Source organism: Hipposideros armiger, unplaced genomic scaffold (genome assembly GCF_001890085.2).
Source record: "Hipposideros armiger isolate ML-2016 unplaced genomic scaffold, ASM189008v1 scaffold_714, whole genome shotgun sequence".
NCBI classification, from domain to species: domain Eukaryota; kingdom Metazoa; phylum Chordata; class Mammalia; order Chiroptera; family Hipposideridae; genus Hipposideros; species Hipposideros armiger.
This window is the reverse complement of record NW_017732064.1, coordinates 824,819-851,951: the sequence shown is the minus strand read 5'-3', so window position 1 is coordinate 851,951 and position 27,133 is coordinate 824,819. Positions and strand designations below refer to the sequence as shown.

Here is a 27,133-nt window from a genome sequence, read left to right as displayed (position 1 = left end):
CTCCTGTGTTTCAGGCACAGTGCCAGGTGCTGGAGATTTAAGAGACATAGTGTCTTTGCCCATCTGAAGCGTCAGCATAGTGGGGGAAATACCACATATAAAATCAGACCAATACTTACATGGAATTAGAATTGGGGTGAGTGCTGCACAGAGGCCTAGGCTGCTTCTCGAGATCCTTTTCAATCTCCCTCCTTGTACCCTGGGTTTACATCCAACTCCTCTGTACGTTTTCACATATGCTTTCCTGCTCCATGACCGAGACATGCTGTCAGGACAGGCTGATTTGGAAGATACATTTTTAAATTCCATGAAATATTTAAAATAACTTGTGAGAATTTGATATTTCTGGCAAATACCCAAGCTCTCATCTAATTAGAGAAATCCATTGCTGCATTTCCTCTGCGATAATCTTGGCTTTGCAAACCTTGTATTTCTTCTGGTTTCTTTCAGGTACTCTGTCCTGCTCTTGCTTCCTGTCCAATGCCCTGCTTTTTTCTTACTCCAGCTTGCTTAGGGATCTGCCAGGTGGAGAAAAACGAATGAAAGTAAGAGCCATTCTAAGCCTAAGTTTGTTTCTTTAGAATGTTATGAATGATGTGCTTTTTGAGTTCCTTCTCAGCTAAGAATTTTTTTTAGTAAGAGTGGCATTATATGTGTTGATAAGGCCACAAAAACTAAGAAATGTTGGTAGTGTTCAAAGTAGCTTTTCATATAATGAAAAAGATCTGTATTAAATCAGAAACTAGTTATAAATTTATTGCCTGGGTTTCTCCTGCTATTTCCTGGAAATTGCATGTAACTTTTTTTTTTTTTTTTTGCTAGGCTTCCACCTAAGCTTAACTTACTTGGCATTTCCTAATTTATATATTGTTCAATCATACTTATGTTTGTTTTCATTCTTATTATATACAATCTTAGATGTATGTGAACTTTATACATAAGCTACGCTGTAATGCATCCCAGCTGAGCTCCACTTTATTGGCTGATGCTATGGGCACAGTGTGAGTTCCAACGTGCATCCTCTGTGAGGACCCTAATATCCACATCCCAGGCCAGAATTCTTGCCACAAATACTGCCATGTTGAGAACCTACGTGGCCTCTTTTGTGCTCCTCTGTTTGGTGCTTGTGAAGTCCTTTCAGTGGAGAAGATGGAGTCCCTACGGCCACCCAGAAGGCCTCTTCCTCTTGTGCTCCATTCTCCCCTGAATAGTCAACAGTCAGTGATGTGCAGTCTTAGCAACCTAACAACTGGGAAACACTCAGGAAATGAAAAGAAATCCCTCATCAGGTTTCTGCCTAGATGATTTGTTATGATCAAAAGTACTGTTAGAGTAATTGCTTAGGTACTAAGATAAATTAACTGAATTTTCAGGGTGTGCCCATTTAATTGAAATCTTTGCTCTTGAAATTTATCATTGAAAGGATTTGGGGTTTAAAATGTAACATATTCTAATATATTCTTTCTTTTTTTTCCTTTTTTTAAAAAATAGGGACAGTGATGCTAATTATTGGGTTGAATATGCTATTTGGTCCTAAGAAAAGCCTTGAGTTTCTTCTTCAAACAAAAAACAGTCCAAAAGTGCTTTTCAGAAAGAGTGAAAAATACATGAAACTTTGTAGGTATAATTTTGCTTTCTTTTTAAAAGAATTTTATTAAAAATATAAATTTTCAGCATATATGAAATTAAATATACCTCATGTACCCTTCACCCAGTTCCAACAATTAACGTTTTTCCAGTGTTAACTGCTATCTTCCTACTTTTTTTGGTGAAATACTTTAAAGCAAATCTCTGATATGATGTAATTTCGACCATAAATACTCTGTATTAGTTTTGTTTCACTTCTAATGTAGATGAGATGCTTTAACAGGTACAATTTCCAAAATGTTTTTTTTTTAAATAGTTGAGACTATTTATTTTATTTTTCTCTTTCTTTTTAGAAGATTAAATATGGGAATATTGATGAGCTAGAAACTCAAACATGAAATTGGTTTACTATTCAGTATCTGACTCATTTTAAACAGACTGTATTAAATAAAAATATTTATTGAATGTATAAACTTTGCAGATAGTGTATTAGAATATAATATATTCCCTAACTACAAAGTGTTATATAGGATACAAAGACATATGAAAACTGGTCTCCAACCCCAGTGACTTGATACTTAATTAAAGAAGACAAAATATTATAGTGTACAGAGATAGAAAACAATTAAGCTAAATAAATTTTAGTATACAGTATTTCTAAAAGAAATGTCACAAAGCAGTAAGACCATTATATAAAACCTTAATATATGTTTCTCATAATTTGAAAAGATTATATTAAAATTTAGGGACAAATTTTAAAATCTAGAGGTTTTTTTTTGTGTTCTTATATTTTAGTTATATCCCTTTAAAACTGCATCTGGCAGTTTTTGTTTGTTTTAAATCCTGACAATTATTTATTTATTTATTTATTTTTAAGAACCATAATTCTTTAATTCATTCATCAAATCAAGGCATTTGGAAGAGTTTATTTACAGAGTTGTTTAGACAGTGTTATGTGGTTTTTAAAAATAGACAATTTTTTAGAGCAATTTTAGATTCACAGCAAAATTGAGCAGAAAGTACAGGTTTCCCATATACCCCATGACCCCACATACACACAGCCTCCCCCACTATGAACATCCCCACCAGAGTGGTACATTTGTTACAATCAGTGAGCCTCCACTGACACATCATTATCACCCCAAGTCCATAGTTTACATTAGGTGTAACTCTTGGTGGTGTACATTCTGTGGGTTTGGACAAATGTATAATGACATGTAACCATCATTATACTATCATACAGTTTCACTGACTAAAAAATCCTTTGTGATCTGCCTATTCACCCGTCCCTCCCCCTATCCATGGCAACCATTATATTTGTCTTTGTTAAAACATGAATAGATTTTATTTTTTAGAGTAGGTTTGGGTTTACAGAAAAATTGAGCAGAAAGTATAAAGTTCCCATATACACCCTCTGACTCTCACCCCCACAATTTTCACCATTATTAACATCTTGCATTAGTGTGGTACGTTTGTTACAATTGATGAGTTAATATTTATAAATTATTATTAATTTTTGAGTTCACTCTTTTGTTGTTCTATGGGTTTTGACAAATGTATAATGTATCTACCATTATATACCAAATAACACTTGTATACCAAATGACACATGTATCTACCATTACAGTATCATACAGAATAGTTTTGCTACCTAAACATACCCTGTGCTCCACCTATTTGTCTTTCCCTCCCTCCTCCAAACTCCTGGCAACCACTGGTTTTTTTTTTTACTGTCTGTGTTGTTTTGCCTTTTCTAGAACATCAGTCTTTGTCTTTTAGCTTCAAAGTTTTATCTATTTTTATTGTGATTTCTCATGCATTATGATTTATTTCTATCATCTTACTTTCCTTTTTCTTTTTCTACTTTCTCCAGGTATATATTTTTTCCCCCTTGTTTTCCTTTTTGATTTCTTTTGCATTGATTGGGTTTTATTTTTTTCTTATTCCCCTCCTCCCCACTCCTCTTTCTAGTTTGGAAATTATACCTTTAATTTTTATTCTTATAGTAGTTGATTATTTTTTTCTCAGCACATTGAAGATATTCCCCTGCCATCTAGTTTTTATTTTTGCTGAGGAGAAGTCAGCTGTCTTTGCTCCTTTGAAGATAACCTGTCTTCTCTCTCTGGCAGTTATCTTTATTTTGGTGTTCTGCAGTTTCATGTGACTTGTATATCTAGCTGTAGACCCCCCTCCCCCCACCCTACCTACCTCTCATCTTGCTTGGGAGTCTTTGGGATTTTTGAATCTAAGAGTCATAGTCATGTCTTTTATCAATTCTTGAAAATTCTCAGCATTATAACGGCAAATATTGCCTGTTTCTTATTCTATCTCTTCTTTCCTTTTTGACTCCAATTACATATGTGTTGGATCTTCTTATCTGCTTCCCATGTCTCTTAACCTCTGTCATATACTGTACCTTTGTTTTTAAGCTGACCCTTGCACTAATTCTCTATTCAGCTTTGTCTGATCTGCTGTTTATCTTGTCCATTGAGCTTTTAATTTATTATAAATATTATGTAATTTTATGTCTAGAGATCTATTGATTTCTTTACAGATTTTCCTGATAATTGAGTTAGTCTTATGTTCCTGAGTCATACTATTGAATGCCCTCATTTACTTTTCTAAACATGTTAAGCCTGCTTATTTTATATTCTGATTCAGAAAGTTGCAGTATCTGAAGTATTTGTGGGTTTCATTTTGCAGGGTATTTTTTCCCCCACTGGTTCCTGCTCATGGAGACTTGTTTTCTTATATATTATTTCCTGTGTATACTTATTATTTATTTTTTTATTTATGATTTATTTTTATTTTAAGCCCATGGTCATTGGAATATTTTTAGGAAAGATTCTTTGAAACCTCGTTTTAAAGTATGGGTTATGGAGGCATGTCACCCGTGAAAATTAATGCAGGAATTAGACATTTCCCTTTGCACAAAATCCTTGGTTAATAGTTTTAATGATTTCATGAAAATTATTTTTTTAAGAAAACTTAGTTTCTTTTTAACAAGGGTATCTTCTTTCTATTTAGTTTTGTGGCTGCTTGTTGGTGTGGGGTTATTAGGATTAGGACTACGACATAAAGCCTATGAGAAGAAATTGGGCAAAAAGGTAAGTAATTAAAAAGCTTGATATAGAATTTTATATGATATATATGTATATACATACATGTGTATGCTTCACATTAGGATTGAACTCTAGACCTCAGTCTAATGACTTCAGGGCCCCGGAACCCGTCTCTGCGGCCCTTAGGTCAGAGGATGATAACATAGTGGAATTATTTTATGAAGTTGGGTTCTTGGGACAGGATGGAGACCCATATGTTAGAGGCAAACTGCTCATGATTTTGTTATATGAAGTTATTTTTGTCATACCATGATTTAACATATCTAAACCATGAAATAAAGAACAATTTTATAATGGGCTTCCTTGTATTGTCTGTTAGATACTGCTGCAGGCAACAATATGAGATTCTTTAATTTAAGAAAAATCTTACAGGCAATTCTTGATTTTGCAGATTATGGGTAACATGTATATTGATGGGGTGTGGAAGTTGTCTTTTCTCTTTTTTTCCCCTCTTGCTGTCTACAGTTTTAAATGTTTTATTGTCCCTTTCTCTTTTAGAAAGGTGGGCAGAAGCGAGTAAGTCATTGCATTGTGTGCTTTCTATCTGCTCTGATAAAAAGTTTGATGTGTTCCATAATGCAGTTAGAGTTACAGTTTGGGGTAACATAGAATTTGAGGGTTAACTTTGGATTTAAGTAATCCATATTACAAGCAAATTTTTCATATTAAATAAAAAGCTGTACTGAGGATACAGGCCATGCTTCTCTCGTTTACCTTTGTACTCCTAATGACTCACAGAGTGCTTGGCACACACTCAAAACTCAGTAACTGTTTCTTATTTAAGTAAATAATTCATTACGTTATCCATTTCTTTTGCCCTTTATTTATTAGTTGTTATTACTGCAAATAATGTTGGTCACAAGAGGATATGTAATGTCAGCCAGGGATTCTTTTCAAAAAGGAGTCATTTCAGTTAGATTTAGTACCTGTTTGTTCATCCATCCATTCATTCATTCATTCATTTGGTAAATGTTTATTGAATGTCTCTTGTATGCCTGGTGACAGGGATACAGAGGTAAACAAGTTGGGCAAGATGCCGGCTCTCACAGAGTTTACATTCTAGTAGGGGAGAAACACAGTATTCAGAGGAACAAATGACTCCAGCATGACATCTGTTTTTCTGGCTTGAGCAGCTGAATAGAGAGAGGTAGCACTAACTGAGATTTGAAGAGTGAAGAAATACCAGGTTTTGGAGTGATGAAATCCAGAGTTAATTACACAAATATAGTTACGTGTAAAGGGATAGCTTGACGAATATAATCCTGCTTCTTGAAGTCTGTTGATGGTCCCATTCTCTTCATATGACATTCACTAAACCGAATAATGTTTCTTGTATAAAGATGAAATGCCCCACTCACTGCACATTGAGCTGTTTATGCTGAGCGGTGGCCCTCCTGCAGAGAGGTTGCTATTTATCCTTCTCCCAACCTGAACTTGTATGGTCCACATTGAGTGGTTTTTTCAGTTGTGGTGATGGATTTGTTCTAATCCAGCCATACTCTTTCACAGGGTCTCTGTTGTGAATCAGTAGTTATTAGCTCGAGGTGGATGGTTAGGGTTGGGCAGTGTATTCTCTGACTTCGCCCATGGACTCAAAAGAGGAGCTCTCAAAGGGGACGGTGCTCCTGAGCCTTGGCCTTGCTGGGACAATAGGGGAGTGACACCATTTATAACTCGGTTATAATGGCACACCACTTTACAAATATGTTAAAGGACTTTAACAAATATGTTAAAGGTATCCCTCTGGGATTTCATTCTTCTCCAGTGCAAGGGTAACTCCTATCCTGAATATGGTGTTTATTATTTTCATGCATTTCTTTGTATTGTTGCAAATGTAAGATACACGTATATCCCTAGACAATATTCTTTTTTTCCATGTTTTTAACTTTATCTAAATGACATCTGACATATATATTTTGCAACTTACTTTTTCTACTTAAAATTATCTCTGCAAGATTCATCCATATAGAAATAGGTAGCCCTAACTCATTTATTAGGATTGCATAGTATTCCATTATACGTATGTGATGCCATTTATTTTTTCATTTTCCTATTTTTTCCTATTGAAACAACAGCCTGACTGTTTCTGATTTTTTTTTCCTGTTGTAAACAATGCCTGTTATAAATGCTCGCTTTCCAAACATCCCTCCTGACTTCTGAGCTTAAGGTAGAAGTTCACAGAAGACTCTGAGAATACCATGTACCAAATATCTCCTTATTTTTACGAATTCAATGTGGGCAAATGTCTAAGAAAATTCCTTTGCTGAAATACAAATTTTAGTAGAGAGAGGTGGAGAACACAGTCCCCAAACCTGCCATTGTTCACAGTCCTCCTAAATTGCCATTAAAACTATTCCTCAGGCACCAGCCATAGAGGTCTCTGCCGCCATCTGGCCTCTCAGGTTTGGGTACGACAATGAAGGATGGTCTAGTCTAGAAAGATCAGCTCAACTGCTCAGGCAAACAGGTACGTCTCACTGGAATTAGTTCCAGATTTTGAGAAACTGCTATTGCTCCTTTTATTCTGAGCAAGATCGTAAGTAATAGGAGGGGGGTTTGCTGGGTCATAAAGTCACCTTTCACCAAGGCTTTACTGTGGTGGCAGCTGCTGGAGGGTTAAGCTTCTGTAAGCACATCTGTCTTCGTTTGAGAGCAATTAATTCAGTTGATTCTGAGCAAAGGCTCACACTGGGTATCTACAGGGGATTCTTGTCATGACTTCACTCTTAGAGATGCTACTGCTGGTGGCTCCTGTCGCTTGGAGACCCATGGTTGGCGACCAGAAAACTGTCAGATTAAGAGGCAGCATGGGTTAGAGTGATGCTCATTTGTGAAGCAAATTGCTTTCAGGAGCCTAAGAGAGAATTTTTAAATTTCCATGCCCAGGGGAGCTTGTCTCTGTATGAAGCATCCTTGAAAATATGTGGGTGCTTGGTTCTTAGATTAACTGTGTGGAGCAAGATACATACAGGGCTAAACTGTTCTGATTAGTCCTCATGATAAGCATGTCTCCTGGAAAATTGCTGAGGGTCTGTATGAGTCCAGTGCCACTAAGAAATTTCCTGGGCCCTGTGTCCTTTAGTCTTGATTACAGGCCTCTGGTACATTTTGAGGCTCTCAAAAGACCAACACACTGACTTCTGTGTCAATACCATGAAGGTGTTTGCCTGGAATAAAACACTGTTGTGCACCACTGTATTGTTTCTGAACATAAATTGGGTATCTGAGAAAGGCATTAAGCTTACTGGAAATTTCGAGGATGATGTTAAGAATATTTGAAAATTTAGAAAAGTTATGTTTTTATACTTTCCTGCATTTTCTTAAGGTGCCCAATGTATTAATTACATTCTAATATGGGGAAATTTCCTGTAGCTCAGATTGGAGCCACTTCACTTTCGTGACCTGTCAGGAATTACTTTGTTTTTGATTTCTGAGTAAAGGCAAAGGGTTCAAGAATAAAGTTTTGCTAATTGTTTTTGCTTTGCTGTCGTTAATCACCACATGCATTTTTTTTTCCTTGAACAGGAGCAGATTTCATAACAATTTTGGAGAGCGATGCTTCTAAGCCTTTTATTGGGAACAATGACTTAACCATGTGGTTAGGGGAGAAGTTGGGTTTCTATACCGACTTTGGTCCAAGTACAAGGGATCACACTTGGGGGTGAGTGGACTTTTGGTACCAATCCTGAATATAGCCTTGAAAGGCTAGGCAGCATAGGTTTAGCCCTGTGACTGTGCCCCAGTGATGCTTCTTGGGGGATGAGGAGGTGCTGAAGATACACATATTCCATAATTGTGTTACTGGATATTTTCAGTTCTGCACCATTATAAACCATTCAGCATAGGAGCTGAGGTTACACCAGTAAGCATGTCCGACCTGGATGCTGTCCATGGAGCTTATGTTGTAGTGTAAAGAGACAGAAAATAAACATGTGCACAAAGAAGTAAACCAGATAAGTTGAGATAATTAAGTACTATGCAGAAAAGGAAGCAAGCTACCGAGAGAGAAAGTACTAGGTGGGCAGAGACAATGGAGGATGCTACTACAGGTAGGATAGCCAGGAAGGCCTCTGAAAACCTCATGAAAGGAAGGCCCCAGGGGACTTACCTGTTGGAAGAGCTGAGGGAACCACCAGGGTAAAGATTTGGGGCAGAATCAAGTTTGGTATGCCCGAAGCCTAGGGATTGAGGGGGACCTGGTGAGAAATGAGGTCAAGGTGGGCACCTGATTTTAGAGAGCCCCGTAATCCATGCTTAGGGCTTGATTTAATTCAGTTCTGCTGGAGAGCCATTGGAAGATGTAAAACAAGAGTGATATGATCTGATTTACATTTTAAAAAGATCCTTCTGGCTGTTCTCGGAAGAGCAGATTATTGGCAGCAAGAGTGTGAGCAGGGAGACAGGTGATGAGGTAGATGCAATAGCACAGGTAAGAGATGACAGCGGGAGCCATGGCGATGGAGAGAAGGGGACAAACTCAGGAACTGTTTTGGAATAGAACTGACAGAACTTACTGATGGTTTAGATGTCAGGGGCCTGGAAGTCAAGCATCAAGGGCAACGTGTAGGTTTTTGACCTGAATACCTGGTAGGAGATGATGCTGTTTAATAGGATGGGAATAACCAGGACAGGAGCAGGATTGTGCTAAGTTTGAGATGGCCCCAGCCAGTCAAGTGACGTCCGGTATGCAGCTGTGTGTAGCCTGGAGAGCCGAGTAGGACAGGGCAGGTGGGACATGTAAAATCCCTATAGAGATGGTCCCGTCGGAGTGACTCCATGAAGGGGCCAGAGAGAGAGAGTGCGTGCAGCCAGGGAAGAGAAGCCGGCTGAGGGCTGAACTCTGCTCACCCTTTTTTTTAATGTATTTCTTTGACTTACAGTGAGTTGGAACATGTTTTCATAACTTTATTGGACAGTTGTAATTTTGTAAATTGTTCCATGGTGTCCTTGCTGGCAAGATTATACATACCCAAATGTGTTGATGAATATTAGAATTGTTTATGCAGATATGTTGCCAGAGTAACAATGCAAGTCAAATGAATTTTGTGTACTATCAATTCTGCCCTCTTCGTGTCTCCATAACACTCATTAAAACAGTGCTGGTAGCATTGTGCTTAGTGACACAGCGAGACACGCGAAATAGCAGAGAGGCAGTGAACCAACAAGCAGATAAGTCTCCGCCACATTATTGCTCTGAATGCCCTCAGTGGGACGCTTGAAATGTGACACCTTCCTTTTTACACATTTGCTTATTCCTGTCTACATGATATCGCCGGGCCTACAATGATGTTTCTTTTTCATTCCTATACAGGATTATGGTTTTGTCAAGATACCCTATTGTGAGATCAAAGCATCACCTTCTTCCGTCACCAGAGGGCGAGATTGCACCAGCCATAACACTGACTGTTAACATCTCTGACAAACTCGTGGATTTTGTTGTGACACACTTTGGGAATCATGAGTGGGTTTCTTTGGTTTATCTAATGGTACACAAATGCCAAGAAATAGCTAACTCATTACTTTGATTTCCATGCAATGACCTTTCTTACTTTCTAATTGTTTTCTTCCAAAGTATTTCCCCCTGTAGTGCTGCTTTTTAAAAATCAGCCAGAGAGAGACATTTGAGGTGCAGGCAGTCCTTAGGGACGGTGGAAGGCAGAAGTGACAACGTGCTAGCCAGCAGTTACCGAGCAGTTGCTGTGCTAATGCATTGTTGTAGTGAATCCTCACTCTGTATCAAGTAAGTGCTAGCATAGACCCATTTTACAGATAAAGAATCTAGACTAAGAAAGATGAGATGACTTGTCCAAACGGGGTCACACAGCTAGGAATTAGGTAGACCCAATCCAGAGCCTGCAAGTGCCTGGAACCACATGGTAAACCAGACTGCAGAAAAAAGAAATTCCTTTTTCCTACAGGTTTACTGCAATTGGGAGTACTGTTGGGATTTGAGGGTACTAAGTGACGTTCCTTTTTCCTTGATGTTTTCACAGTCAACTGACAGGTAAACAGAGGAACCTGGCAGGGAGATCAAAATGTCACTTTTAATTCTGATAAGCCTATTTGGACAACGTGACTTCAGTGCTTCCATGTGGACCTGCTAATACATTCCCCCAAAAATACATGAAATTGACCCCCCAAAAGAGCAGGCCTACCCAGCAGGGGCAGAGGCTGCCCTGTCAAGCTCCTGCCTGAGTGAGGAGAATAAACCAGAAAACATCCAGTGTGCTAATGGGCAGTTTCCAAGGAGAAGAGAGAGGAAGGGTTTGAGACAAGTCTGCCCAGTTAATTATTCCAAACTTAATTAATTATAAAAGTCATCCCCAAAAGTAAAGTGTGGAGAGAGAGAGGCCAGAGATGGTTTTCGAAGAAAGCCCCCTGTACAAGGAGACATGAGGAAATAGGACATGAGTTTTATCCCCAAAGAACAACATTCACAGCCAGTGACTTAGTACTGAAGAAATCATGTATGATGCCAAGAATATATTGTAAAAGCAAAGATAAAGGTATATAATTTGTACTCTACCACAGCAAACATTCTGTAATAATAATAAAACATTGATGTAAAGTGCTAAATGCTATAAAATAAGGCATAGAGTCCTATCCACATAATATCACAAGAGGCCACAGAGCTTTCAAGTGACATACAGAGCATTAGAAAAACAACATTGTCATACTGTAAGTTTTAACCTAAGCAGAAATAATGTGTCTGCTACCCTTATTTACCTGGTTGTCTCACTTTTTCTCACAGTATAATGGGGATCTGTGAAAGTACACTTGCATATTTTTGGAAATAAGTCAGAGCATAAGGAAACCATCCCAATGTAGTTAATATGAACCATTTGCTAATCAGACTCTTGTTTGCCTCCTTAGAAATAAGAAGGGTGTTTAGAAGGTGGATGAATAGATGGACCGTATCTCCTTAAAAAGCTGTTTGAAGAAATGCCTTCTGTTTCTCCCCGTAATTTTCATGTAGCAAGTATAGGCATTCAAAAATCACCTCACTGACCCTAAATCGCATTTTGAATTGGGTTTGTCTTTAAAAAAATAGGCACTTTTGTGTTTAAAGGTTGCAAGGCTTCAACCTAAGAAACAGTTGAGTCTACCTCTTCTCTTTTTTTTTTTCCTGTGCTTTTCCCCCCTGCCCCCTTCAACTCTCTCAGTATAAAGAATAGACTTGAAAAGGAAGAAAAGACTAAAAGCCCCCAGAATGTGTTTGGACAAGAGGAAAGAAGGAAAGCCTTGTCTAACTTTCTATTAACTACATCTATAAAGCTCTCTGATGAACACCACATCCTTGCTATCTTACTCACTTGATTTAATAATAATGACAACAGCAGAAGCAACAATAGTTAACGTTTATTGAGGGGATGTAACTCGAGGGGGGGAAGTAGTGTAGTTTGATGGCTAAAAGCATGGAATTCCAAAACCTGGAATCGGATAATCTGGTTTGAATTCTAATTCAAAGTGTGTCCTTCATCAAGTTATTTAACTAGCTGGAGCCTCAGTTTCCTCACTTATAAATCAGGGGCAATAATCCCCCCCCCCTATTTCATAGGGTTCTTGTGAGAATTGAAAGAGCTATATTATCTCATGCAAGTACATGAATACAGTAAGTGCTCAATTAATGCTGGCCATTGTTATTAAACCAAATCAGACAGCTCTAAGTGTAAAATATGTTGGGCAGCTTAAAAAGAATTCATTTATCAAGTATAAATCCAGCATGTTTTTTTGTCTCAGGCAAAGCCCATGTTCCAACAAGTGATGTGAGAAAGGACACACTTGGAATAATTTGTGAAACCATCATTACGTATTTTCATTTGTCTTTGTTTTGTATAATACTAAAGAAAAAATTCTTACTGCGAATAAATATTTAGAGATTTCATTTTCTAGTGATTATGGCATACAAGCATGAAATCATATTAGGAATGAATTACAGGATGCTTGTGCATGTTATTAGCTGGTTCAACAAAATTTTTAAAATTGCTGATTACATAAATATCTGTTTACAGCCAATATGTAGGAAATAGCAGCGTTTTTTAGAAGTCATTTAGGTACACACCATTTTTGATTCAATGTTAGGTAATTAACTAGAACCACCAGTTAATCACCATTGTTTTATTTCTTTTGTTTGTAATATGTATAAATGTGCAAAGAAGAAAGAGCCCAGAATCTGTAGTCTGAAGACCTGTGTACTAGTTTTAGTCTGCTGTCACATAACCTCAGTGAGTTTCAGTTTCCTAGTCTTTGAATATTGGATAAAATTCTCTTTTCCAACCCACGTGATATGGTTATTGAGGTAATCAAATATTAACAGAAAAGAAAACAAAGTGTTTTTTTTCTCTCTCTTCCCTTGTCTTATAGCCATATGTATACTTCCTGTTTTTATCCAGATTTATCTTCTGAGAAAATGTAAAATCAAATTTATAGATTATTTTCCAATAATATATTGCTAAAATATATTTGTATGAAAACACTGTGTTGCGGTGACTTTGGGATTTTCTATACCTGGATTTGAATCCTAGTTCCATGTATCAGAAGGAAGAGAATTCACTGCAGACTTAATGGACTACTTACCAACATGTCGGAAGGGTCAAAGAAACAGATAAGAGATGCTCAGGCACTCAGACACTGGTAACAGTGGGGGAATCATTACCATCCTTAGGGACAGGCAGAGGAAATGGTGTTTCCAGAGAGAAATCAGGAACCAGGAAGAGGGGCGACCAGGCATGAGGAAAACAGCTACTGCCAGAGGGACTGGGGGAGAAATACCCCGACTTCTTTCCCCTCCCATCATTTCACCTCCTGCTGGTGCTTCCAAATGGCCAAACAGAACTGGAAATCAGCAGACGTGGGAGCCCAGGAGATAAAATCTGCAGGGGTCAGCCTCCCAGGGCATAGAGAAGGGCCAAGAATGGCTCTGCACAGGGGAGGTGGAAAATAACCATAGGCATGTTACTTAGCCTCATTTAAAAATAAAGCTAAACACCTGCTTCTCGGTTATTATGAGAATTCAGTATCAGAGATATTAAACAAATGGTCATTCTTTCCATGCTTCCATTTCTTGAGATATCTTTTAATAGTATCAGCTGTCCACACATACTTATCTAAGCTTAGTCCTGTCTTCAGATCCTATCTTAATGGCGTTTCTCTGATCTTCTTGGTCCTCGGTGATCTCCGTTTATCTTCCTTTGTCATTGTTTTTTTTCCTTAACCGTTTATTAGCTATCTTACTCTGTTAATGCCTGTGTTGTTTTACTTCCTGTTTGTTCTTGGATCCATTCCTGGCTCATTTCCCTCTCGGCTACACATTGCAGGAAACCACATTCCCAGAGTCTCTTGCCTTCTGGCTTCTAGCTAATGGGAGGCACTAGTGCAAGTCTGCAAGGTGGGAGGAGTGGAGAAGTCGGGGTGCTTCTCATCCTCTCTCTTTCTGTGTTCTCTGGTGTTTCTGGCAGTAGCTGTGTGTCTTCCGTGGTCCCAGCCCCTTCTGGACAGCCTCTTCCATAGCATCCTCTCCATCAGTCAGGGCTGGCTTCTGGACTCTGGGAATATCACCTCCTCCTCTTGTCCCTCTAATTCTCTCTAGAGGTGATACTGGTTTTTCATTGTTGCTAAACTCTGGTTGCTTCATTGACTGCAGTTCGGCTTCCCATCACCTCAGTAACCGATTCCCTATATTAAATTCACTTTGTTTGAAACACCTAGAGTGGTTTCAGTTTTCCTGGCTGGATCATGTCAAGTATGATGGCCCTATTTCCCCCCAAATAGATTGACTGTAAACCCCCAAAAGCTTGATGTAACTGTCTTATTATCTCAGTTATATATTGGCAGTGCTTCGAATAATAAAAGTATCCTGTTTCACTAGAATTTGACCTGGAGAGCCACATTTTGTAAGTGTTCTAAGTTGAGGGAGCTGAATAGGTTACATAAGCTTGTAATGTTCTGTGCATGTTAGGGTTCTCTACGAGTCTTTAGCTATAATACTGACTACCAGGTCTCAGATTATTGACAATTTCTTCTGATGAAAAGTTGAACAAATGCTGTTTTTAAAGATTTTTTTTATTGGGGAATTGGGGAAGGGGAACAGCCAAGTTGTTATCCTTCAATCTTGGTTGTGGAGGGCACATCCAGCTCAACTCCAAGTCCAGTCGCTATCCAGCCACCCGTTGGCAGCTTGTGGCTGCTTGGCTCAAGGTGCTGTGTTCAATCTTAGTTGCGGGTGGACGCAGCCCACCATTCCATGCAGGAGTCAAACTGGAAACCTTGTTGTTAGGAGCATGTGCTCTCAACAGCTGAGCCATCCCTCCACCTGTTGGCAGCTCAGCTTGGGCGCAGTTCACTGGCCCGTGTGGGAATCGAACCGGTGACTGTGTTGCTCAGAGCTTGCACTCTTAACCAACTGAGCCACTAGGCCAGCCCCACAAATGCTGTTTTTAAAGTAGACATTTAAATAATTTGTGGGGGAAGATCATGCTGTTCTTAGTAAAAAATTTGTCATCTTACTCAGTTGAAGCACTGTCATGTTCATTTCCATAACTTTCACACATTTGCCCAAGTAGAAATTACTCTGGGTTTGTGCTCTACTGAAGATATTTTTTGTGGAACTTAGGTACCTAAGATGTTTAAAAAATTGTTTTGCAAATACAAAAAAATTACATTTTTGCGTTTTTTTTTAGAGATGACCTCGACAGGAAACTTCAGGCTATCACTGTTTCAAAACTACTGAAAAGTAGCTCTAATCAAGTGATATTTCTGGGATATATCACTTCGGCACCTGGTTCCAGAGATTATCGACAACTCATTGAACATGGCAATGTGAAGGTAACACAATCTTAATAGGATTTGATGTATTAAGTAAAATGTTTCTTCTCCAGTTTTAAGAAAAAACAAACTGAACAACTTAGTATGTATTATGACTACTACTGCGTAGAAAACCACCAAAAAAATGTACTGGCTTTAAACAACTGTAATCAGCTGTTTGCTCATGAACCTGCAATTTGGACAGGGCTCAGTGGGAATAGCTCATCTCTGCTCCACACAACTCGGTGGCTCACCTGGGGACTGCAGATGACTCACGGGTGGCAAGTTGGTGCTGGCTGTTGACTAGGAGCTCAGAGGGGGCTTTGGGTTTGGGGGTCTTGGTTCCTCCCCATGGGCTTCCTTCATGCATGATGGTTATGTTCCAAGAATAAGTGTCCCAAGAGAACCAGGAAGAAACTATTGCCTTGTATGACTTAGCCTAATATGTCATATAGTATTACTTCTGTCATTATCACAGCATGCTCACATTCAAGTGGAAGACACATAAGCTCCATTGAGATATATTAAAGTCACATTATAAGAATACCATGTAGAAAGACTGTATTTCAAAAATAAATCTGCCTTATTATATAAGTTAGTTATGATGTTGAGAGTAAAGGATTAAATGAAATGACACATAGAGGGGCTGGCTGATCAGCCAGACAGGGCCTCAATAAATGTCATTGAATTAATCCTTACCTGTTCCAGTCTAAAACACTTGAATTTATCAGTGTACCCAGATATAATCATGCTTTGGGGAACTGACACACAAATCAAATCCTGAAGACTGATATATACACTAGAATACTTAATACATTAATTTATAATGAGAAATATAATTGTTATATTTAGTTAAGCCCTATGTAGATGTCTTAGTCCTTTACATTTTTTTTTTTTAAAGATTTTTTTTTTTACTGGGGAATTGCGGGGATGGAAACAGCGCTGGGGAATTGGGGGAAGGGGAACAGACAAGTTGCTGTCCTTTTGTTCTTCAGTCTAGTTGTGGAGGACGTTGCTTCACTGGCCCATGTTGGCACCATCATTGCGCTCTTCCCGGACAAGGCAGATCAGTCGCTGGCTTCTGGACGGCCGCTCACTGCGGCTGCTGGCCGCTCACGCTGGCTGCTGGCTACACACGATAGCCCATGGCAACCCACTGCCACAGGGGCTGCAGCCTACGCCGTCGGAGGCAACTCTCGGCAGCCCAGCTCCAGGTTGAGCCGTTGTTCAGCATCTTAGCTGTGGAGGGCAGTGTCACTGGCCCTCATATGTGGGATCTGAACCGGGGCCCTCTGGCGTCCCAAGCCAGTTCTTAACCATCGCGCCACTCAGCTGGTCCTACATTTTGTTTTCAACTTCATGACTTGAAATGACATCTGCAGAGAGAAAAGCTTGCTATTTCATCTTATCAAGTGCCTGGAAAGACAGGTGATGGAGAAGCATGGCATGATGAGGGTTTTCTGCATGTGACAGAAAACACAAAATGACAGTGGCTTCAATAAGAGAGAAGTGTATTTATTTTATTTCTTTCATTTTTCTTTTTTTTTTTTTTGGCTATAGAAGAGTACTTCTTTATGTTAAAGTCTGATTAAGCACTGGTACAGCACTCTGATGTCAGGAATGAGCTCCTTCTACCTGTAGCTCCACTTTACGAAGCCTTCATTCCCAAGTTTGCCTCATGGTCCAAGATGGCAGCATCCATGTTCTAGTTAGCAAGATAGAGGAGGGGATAAAGAAGGGCATAAGAATGTTATCTCTGAAGGGAAATTCTAAGAAACTGACCTCCAACACTTGTATTTACATTTCATCAACTAGAATTTAGTCATATGGCCACACCTTGATGTACAGGAAGTTGGGAGGTGCAGTATTTAATCTTGATACCCACATACCAAAAATACCACAACTTTGGAAGAAGAGCAAGGCAGATATTAGGGAGGTGAGTTAGTCTCTGTCATAGTGGATAAGGCAGAAAGTAGAATTAAGGTGGACTCCTGATTTTGGCTTTGGTCAGAGGGCTTATGATGGTGACATGTATTATAATAGAGAATACAGATGGAAGAAGAGTTTGGCAAAGAAGATGACTAGTTCAGCTTTAGGCTCTGTTGAGGTATCTGTGGGATATTGATGGAGCTCTCTAGTAGGTAGCTGGATATATGGATCTGGAATTGAGAGGGCCGTCAGACCTAGAGATATAGATTAAGGAGTTGCCACCATCTTGATGATCATTGAAACCATGGAAGTGAATGATATTGCTTATGGAATTAGAGAAGTGTAAAAGGAAGACCAAAGAAAACCCCTGATTTAATGTGGCTGTCATGGGGTGATGGGTGAGGGAACAGAAGGGAGAATATCTCAGAAAAGAGATAAAGGAGATGTCAGAGAGGAAAAGAAAAACATGGAGCGTGTGGAATCACAGAGGTTGCATCACTCATTTATCACTATGTAACCACTTAAACCTAGTGGCTTAAAACAATGGTTTAATATTCTTATAATTCTGTGGGTTGACTTTGTGGTTGTCTGTTTTTGTCTGTGTTTACTCATACAGTCAGCTGGTGGCTTGGCTGTGGTTGGTGGGAGAGGTCTAAGATGGCCCCACTCACATGCCTGGGGCCTCAGTGCGGGCTGTTGGCTGGGCCTCTCTCTCCATATGGTCTACCATCATTCACTAGCCTAGCTGGTGCTGCATTTGTGAGCTGTGTGACATTGGGGCAAGTTATTTAAACTTTGTGGGCCTCAATATCTGTATCTGTAAATTGGTAATAGCAATATCTATTGTATCATAAAGTTGTTATAATGAAGTATAAGCAGATGTCTGCAAAGCCTTCACCTGGTATGTAACAGGCACTCAGTAAATGATAGCTACATATATGTATTATGTGTACCTGGCTGTATGTACAAAATCAAACAAGATAAATGTGTAAGTACATAGTCTATAAAGTACAAAAGAATGTTACACAAGATGATATTTGGCAAGTCTAAGGAAAAATTGAATCCTAATAAGAGAGGGAATTCTCACATTGTGTGTGTGTAAGGCATATGCATAGTGTTAGAGAAGAGGAATTTTATTTGATTTTTATTTAATAATCCTTGGTTTCCACTATCATGGTCAGAAGCTGTGTCAATATTGGCAGTGAATTCTTATATAGCTTTTTTCATCAGGAAGTTTATTAATGTGGAGAGGAGTTTTGGTCATAAGTGCTTGGATGAATAGATTTTTCTCTTTAAGAAACGAGTATTTAAATTCTGCAGTCTTAAAATTTGACAGCATCTATTAAAAACCTAATAAAATAAAATGATAGTTAAGCATATTCACAGCTTTATTATTTCCACTATATATAGCTGAATGACTAAATTTTTATCTCTTTCCAAGACAAGCCAGAACAGTCCTTTTTTATTTATTTATTTGCTTTTTTATCACTGAAATTTTTGTTTAAAATTTATTACATTTTAAAATTTATACTAAAGATATATATACATATGTAAATATATATATATGTATATATATATATATACATATATATATATATATATATATATATATATATATACACAGAGACACACACACAGAGACACACACAAACATATATATGTATAGGTGCAGAGTGTGCCCAAAAAAGCATATACATTTTAATAAAGGAAAAACTGTATTTAAATTANTTATACTAAAGATATATATACATATGTAAATATATATATATGTATATATATATATATACATATATATATATATATATATATATATATATATATACACAGAGACACACACAAACATATATATGTATAGGTGCAGAGTGTGCCCAAAAAAGCATATACATTTTAATAAAGGAAAAACTGTATTTAAATTACACCGATGGTAACCACTTTGAGCACCTCTTTTAATTGCAGAAGTCAAATGTGATTTGTATTCATCTTTTGTTATCAGCATAATTTGAGTATTACAATGTTAATACAGTTTTTTCCTTTCTTAAAATGTGTATATGTATTTTTGGCACCCTCTGTATATATATGAAATAAAATAGTAAAGACCGATTAACAAGCATCCATATGTCTACCGACAAGCTTATGAAAAAATTAAGAAATGATAAATTGTGGAGTATTCTTTCAGTGGTTTAAATTTTTAAAATTAAATTTTAGTGGTAAAAATTGAAAAATTGTCAAAAGTCAGGTATTTTTTTTATTTATAGGATTTTTCAAAAGAAGAAAATGGAAATTTCTTCAGTATAAAATCTCCATATTTTAGAGTTTTCCCAACACACTTTAGAAAAAAAGTATGTGTATGTTCTGCTTCTGTGATGAAAAATAACCCTGGTCTTAAGCTTTTAACATCACAAAGACTCATGATTACTCCCAAAATGTGTTTATTTCCAGTGATTCAATTTAACAAACACAAATTGAGCGCCTGCCAAGCTCCAGGTTTCATGCTAAGTACCAGAGAGCCAAAGTGATTAAGAGTTCCTCTGCTCAGGAAGGGGAGGGTGGAGATATACCGTATTTCCCAATATATAAGACGCACCTTTTTCGAAAAATTTGGGGTCTGAAAACTGAGTGTGTCTTAAACAGTGGTTGTAGATTTTTTTTACTTGCATTTCCCACTTTTTTCTCGCTTGTTTTTGTGCTCATACAACCACTGTATAAGATGCACCCAGTTTTTAGACTCCAAATTTTTCGAAAGAGGGTGTGTCTTATACATGGGGAAATATGGTATAAACAAATAACCATCCAGAACAGTGTAACTGGTGTGCATATATAGGTTGATAGATGAAGATTCAGTAAATTCTGCTTGGGATGAGAGACTTGGAAAGTTGCAGGGAGCCAGGGCTGTATAGCAATTGTTGATTTCCCTATCTAACTCCCTCTCTAGGCCATGTCTATGTTTGTGCTCCAAACACCTAGTACAGAAGTGAAATAAGCAAATAGTAGGTGTATCTACAGAATGAATAAATAATTTGGACCTTAAGGGATCAGTAGGAGCCAGAGAAAATAGTATGCACAAAGGCATATTTATTACTGTAGCTCACACATTTTCTTGGCAGTTTAGAATAGAGCACTGTTTTAATGCCTTAAATATTCTCTTTTCTGCTTATTAGGATATTGACAGCACAGATCAAGACAGATGGTGTGAATACATTATGTATCGAGGGCTGATCAGGTGAGCGTAGGTGTTTGATTTTTAAAAAAATCTCTTATTATTGTGATCTTTTGGGTCTATGCTGGAGGGAAAAACTTTATGGAAGCAGTTAATTAATTTTGTTACTTTTTATAAACATTTATTTGGTTATTTATGCAGTTTAACATTTTTTTCAAGTCATGGCCTAAAGATTTAAGAAGGAATAAATAGCTAAGCAAATTAAGCTTAATGATACAAAGAGGATACTATGTAAGTTATTAAGCATGATAAGTATGTAACTGTCAACACATGCTAGGAATGGCACCATTTTTTTTACTGTATGACACAATGGAAACAGCATAGACCATAGAATAAGAGAGCTCTAGACCTGAATTCCAGCTTTGCCAACTTCTGATCATGTAATCTCGGATAAGTCAACTAAATTGTTTGAGCCACTACTATATTGTAGTGAGGTATCTACGTAAATTGTATTTAAAAAAAAATACCATTCCATATCAAACAGTGAATATTTTATATATATTCCAAAATATTGTGTGAGAAGCAATTTGTATAGACAGAATATTCATTAGTATAAAAAGTAGAATAAGGTTGCCAGTGTGTTTAGTTAATTAAATGTATGTGCATGTTCCTTATTTATTTATATCATAAAAGTAAAATGTTGATAAATATTTATAGTAAAAAATCAAGATAATTCTAGTGATATGCAGAGTAGAATTATTGTAGAATGGGAAATTGGCTTAATAATTAAGGTGTTATCTACTAGATCACATCAGATTTCTGTATGACGATAAACTTTTAAAAACCATTTGTATTTCTGCCACAGATTAGGTTATGCAAGAATCTCCCATGCTGAACTGAGTGACTCTGAAATTCAAATAGCCAAATTTAGGATCCCTGATGACCCCATTAATTATAGAGACAATCAGAAGATAGTCATAGACCACAGGGAAGTTCCTGAGAAAATTCATTTCAGTCCCAGGTAAGTGAGCCCCTTTATGTTGTAAGCTACAGTTATGAGTTACAGCATCCTCTCTAGAGACTTAAATATTACCCCACAATGAGCTACAAATTATATTTGGTTCTACAGGTTCATTTAAGTAAGGGAGTCATATTAAAGATTAAAAAATCCTATTTCTGGTCAAGATGGCGGAGTAGGTAAATGCTGTGCTTCCATCCTCTCACAATACATCAAAATTACAACTAAACTACAGAACAAACATCCTTGAGAATCGTATGGAGTATAGCTGAACAGAAGTCTTATAACTAAGGATATATGGAAGAAACAACATTGAGACTGGTAGGAGGGGCAGAGATGCAGAATGGGTTGATCCCCATACCCACATGTGGCAATTAAAAATTGGTAGGGATCTCTTGGCTGCAGAGGTTCCCCCTGAGGAGTGAGGGGTCACAGCCCCACAGTACGGTCCCCAGCCCAGGGTTCCAGTGCCAAGAAGAGAAGTTCCCATAACTAAATGCTGTGAAAACCAGCGGAGATTGTAGCTGAGTGAGACTGAGGGCAGATGAAGTCCCAGGAGTTACTCTTAAAGGGCCTGTGAGCAGACTTACTTGCTGATGGACTCACTCACACTGAGCTCCAGTGCTGATGCAGCAGCTTGAAAAGTGCCAGGGATATAGGGGGAGGAACTGACTTGTTTTGGCTCCAGGATGAGGGCTGGAGGGGCAGCTTTCTCCCAGACAGAAGTGCTATCCAAAGCCAGTTTCTTTGTTAAGCCATCCCCTTTCCAGTGTGCAGATGCAGGTGGGAGTCATATCAGAGTCTCCATCAACCTAGCTAACACTGTTGGCCCTGCCCTGGTGATTCCCTGAGACCCCATCCCACCCAACTTGCAAGTCCACCCAAGTCACTTCCAGTGGCTTTTGCAAATAAACGGGCTTTTGCATCTTGGCTCATGTTGCTGACTTTTCTAAAATACCTCAAAGGTTCACAAAACCCAAACAAGCAGCATTAGGCTGTGACATTCACTGTACCTCTTACTAAGTAGCCTTGAGTCTGGCACTAGCAGCAGCCGGCCTCAGGTTATGACTTATTTTCCCCCAGGCAATTTCAGGCCCAGCATAGATAGCAACCACATGCAGATTGTTTTGTGGCTCATTCCAGGAGGTCCTGGGGGTTAGCACACCTGGTGGCCAGCTTCAGAGCAAGCCAGAGCACTGCCCGGGTGCCTCTGTGGATGACACACCCAAAGGACAGACTGGGCAGGCACCAGAGCTCTGCTAAAGTGAAACCTGCTCTGTAGGGTCAGCCCTTGCACAACAGCTCCACTATAGCTACTACCAGTCCTCACAACGATTGATGTGCAGCAGCAACCAAGGCTCAACAACAACAGGAGGGCACACCAACCCATACAAGGGGCATATCTGCAGCACCCAGCTCAGGTGACCAGGGAGACTGCACCGCTGGGCCCCATAGGACACGTACTACATAAGGACACTCAGACTGAGAGAGACAGCAGTTTTACCTAATACATAGAAAGAAACTCAGGGAGACAGCCAAAATGGGGAGACAAAGAAACATGTCCCAAATGAAAGAACAGAACAAAACTCCAGAAAAACAACTAAACAAAATGGAGACAAGCAATCTACCAGACACAGAGTTCAAAATAGTGGTTATAAGGATGCTCAATCATCTCAGGGACAACTTCAACAATGAAACAGGAAATATAAAAATGAAGATAGAAAACAAAAAAGAGCCAGTCAGAAATGAAAACTATAATAACTGAAAGACTACGCTAGAGGGAATCAACAGTAGATTAGATGAAGCAGAGGACTGAATCAGAGATTTAGAACATAAGGTAGCAGAAAACATCCAATCAGAATAGCAAAAAGAGAAAAGAATCCAAAAAAATGAGAATAGTATAAGAGGCTTCTGGGACAACATCAATCATACCAACATTCACATCATCAGGGTACCAGAAGGAGAAGAGTGAGAGCAAGGAATTGAAAACCTATTTGAAGAAATAATGATGGAAAACTTCCCTAACCTGACAAAGGAAATAGACATACAAACCCTGGAGGTGCAGAGAGTCTCAAACAAGATGAACCCAAAGAAGCCCACACCAAGACACATCATAATTAAAATGCCAAAGTTTATTTATTTTATTATTATTATTATTATTATTATTATTATTATTATTTTCTTTTAGCTGAGCCATCCTGCTACCTGTTGGCAGCTCAGCTTGGGCTGGGAATCGAACCGGGGACCCTGTTGCTCAGAGCTTGCACTCTTGAGTGAGCTCTTAGCCAACTGAGCCACTTGACCAGCCCTAAAATGCCAAAGTTTAAAGGCAGAGAATCATAAAAGCAACAAAATAAAAGCAGTTAGTTACCTACAAGGGACTGTCAGCTCATTTCTCAACAGAAACTTTGCAGGCTAGAGGGATTGGTATGGATATTCAAAGTGATGAAAAGCAAAGACCTACAACCAAGATAACTCTACCCAGCAAAGCTGTCATTTAGAGTCACAGGACAGATAAAGAGCTTCCCAGACAAGAAAAAGTTGAAGTAGTTCTTCACCACCAAACTAGTATTATAAGGAATGTTAGAGGAACTTCTTTAAAAAGAAGGAAAAAAAGATGAATAATAAAATGGCAATAACTACACATCAACAATTACTTTAAACATAAATGGATTAAATGCTCCAATCAAAAGACTTAGGGTGGGGTAAAATATATGGTGATGGAAGGAGAACTGACTCTGAGTGGTGAACACACAATGCAATATATAGATGATGTATTATAGAATTGTACACTTAAAACCTATATAATTTTACTATCCACTGTCACCCCAATGAATTTTATAAAAAATAATGTATTGGGTGGCTGAACAGATAAGAACACGAGACTCTTACATTTGCTGCCTACAAGAGATTTACTCACTTTAGAGCAAAAGCACACACAGACTGCAAGTAAAGGGATGGAAAAGGATATTTCATGAAAAAAAAAAGCTGGGGTAGCAATACATATACCAGACAAAATAGACTTTAAAACAAAGGCTATAACAAGAGACAAAGAAGAACCCAGTAATCACACTTCTGGGTATTTATCCAAAGAAACTCAAAACATTACTTTGAAGGGACATGTGCATCCATAGGTCCATAGCAGCATTATTTACAGCAGCCAAGATATGGAGGCAGCTTGGTGTCCATCAATGAATGAATGGATAAAGAGGAGATGGTACATATATACAGTGGAATATTATTTAGCCATGGAAGGGAATGGGTTCTTGCCATCTGCAACAACATGGATGACCTAGAGGGTGTTGTGCTGAGTGGAGTATGTCAGACAGAGAAAGACAAACGCCATATGATTTTCCTTATGTGTGGAATCTGAAGAACAAAATAAACAAAATACAAACTTATAGATACAACTTTATCTCCTCAGTGACAAGAAATCTTTGAAGGTTCCTCTCTGTGTGGAGGGTGGGAGGTAGGAGTGAGGGGAAGGCTTGTAGTAAAGGAATTTCACTGGAATGTAAAATAAATTTTCTCAGGAAGATTTGGAAAAAAAACTGTATGGATACAGAGATTATTTTGAGGGTTGTCAGATGGGAGGGATAGGTGAAAAAGGGGAAGAAATTAAGTACCAACTTATAGTTACAAAACAGTCATGGCGATGTAAAGTATAACATAAGAAATATAGTCAATATTGTAATAGCTGTGTATGGTATCAGATGAGTACTAGATTTATTGGGGTGATCACTTCATAAATTATATAAATGTCTAATCATATGTTGTACACCTGGAACTAATATTGTATGTCCACTGTAATGGAAAACTAAAAAAAAATAATGTAAAAAATTGCAGGATAATTACCAAGTAAAAAAAAAGATTATAAAATCCTGCTTGGGTTGAAGTTATGGTCACTGCTTTCTGGGATAGAGAAACATGTTGTGGTTCCAATGTCAGGTAAAAAGATCACATCGGCATCATCCTCTTTGTCACAATCACGATAACTGATATTTGAGTGTTCCTATGTCTCAGACCCTCATCTAAGTGCTTTGCGTGTTATCTCGATTAATCCTCACTGGGTTGGTACCCTTGTTATCCCCATTTGATAGGTAAGGGAGCTCAGGCAGAGGAACAGGAAATAACTTCACTAGGTTTACATGGCGATCAGTGACAGAGCTAAGAAGTGGGAAGGAAGCCGGTTAGCGTTGGTTTGCTGCAGTTCTCCGTGCTGGCTGCACATTAGACTCTCTTGGAGAGCTTTTAAAAACCACCACCGCCTGGGTGCCACCCCAGACCAATTCATTAGGAATTCTTGGTGGCCTGAGCTTTGGATTTTATAAATCTTTCCAGGTTATCCTAACATGCAGACATGATTGAGACTATGGAGAGTGCATCATTCATTTCTGTTGCTGATATTCTATCCGGTGAAACATATTGGGTTTTGTTTAGTGTTAAATAGAGGTATTCTGAAAAATCTATTTGCAGCAAAACCCGTGATTTGGAGTATGTACTCTTTTCTCCTCTCATGATTGGACAAATGGGAGGAAATGTCTGCATAAAAACCAAACCAGAACATGTCATGTGAGTGTACATTATTATTACTTGACACTTCTACTATTTTTACCAGCTATTAGCTATATAAACTTCTCAGACATCATTTTGTTCGGGGGAGAGAAAAGGACAATCATCCATTTTCTTTTTCTTTCATGTTTGTCCTTACAATGAGAAAAAACTGGACCAAAGTGTAGGCAATGCATGCAAGGAGAGCTATAACCAAATCTTGATTTGCTTCCATTACTGTATTAAATCTCGCCCTATGTAAGTGTAATGTGGTTGTGAAGAGCACCAGCTCTGGGGTCAGGCTGCCCAGTTCAAATTCTCACTCTTGCCAATGAAGAGCTGGGTAACTATAGGCAAGTTGCTTAACCTCGTTATGACTCAAGTCCTTTATTTGCAAAATGGGAAAAATAGCAGTGCCTACTTCCTAAGGTTATTTGAGGTTTGAACGACACACAAAGTTCTTAGACTCGTGCATGGTGAATACTCAGTAGCCATAGCTGCAATAGCATCAATAGGATTTGTAGTAGTAACAGTAGAAGAAAAATAGTTTCCCTCCTTTTGCTGACTGAGTTGAATTCTTAAATGGAACTAGAAGATCTGGGAAGAAAGAGTTCCTGTTTCCTTCTTCTCCATGTACCAGGAGTGTAGAGACATCCAAATAAAATAGTTTTGGCTAATCATAACTGCAGATTGATCCAAACCAACTGTGAACGGAGCTAGATCTACTTTCCCATTTAGTTTCATTATGAAAATGATAGAAGCATACGTAGAAGGCATGCCTTAATTTAAAAATTCCTTATGAAAAAATATGTACATATGAAAACTTAATGAAATAGAAATAGCCAAAGAATACTAAGTTCACCAAAAGTTCCATTTCTTTTTTTTTTTTTTTTTTTTTTTTTTTTGCTGAGCCATCCTGCTACCTGTTGGCAGCTCAGCGGCTGCTCAGCTCGGGCTGGACTCGAA

General features: G+C 38.3%; 1 protein-coding gene across 1 annotated transcript in view; it reads left to right on the top strand.

The window, feature by feature from the left end:
• Positions 1-27,133, top strand: part of CWH43 (cell wall biogenesis 43 C-terminal homolog) — a 59,517-nt gene that overhangs the window by 24,306 nt on the left and 8,078 nt on the right. The window contains exons 7-14 of the mRNA XM_019627135.1: positions 1,492-1,617; positions 4,615-4,694; positions 7,071-7,176; positions 8,235-8,370; positions 10,021-10,170; positions 15,389-15,533; positions 20,600-20,661; positions 21,464-21,619. Of these exons, the coding sequence (XP_019482680.1) occupies positions 1,492-1,617; positions 4,615-4,694; positions 7,071-7,176; positions 8,235-8,370; positions 10,021-10,170; positions 15,389-15,533; positions 20,600-20,661; positions 21,464-21,619 (961 nt within the window). The remainder of the gene's footprint in view (positions 1-1,491; positions 1,618-4,614; positions 4,695-7,070; positions 7,177-8,234; positions 8,371-10,020; positions 10,171-15,388; positions 15,534-20,599; positions 20,662-21,463; positions 21,620-27,133) is intronic.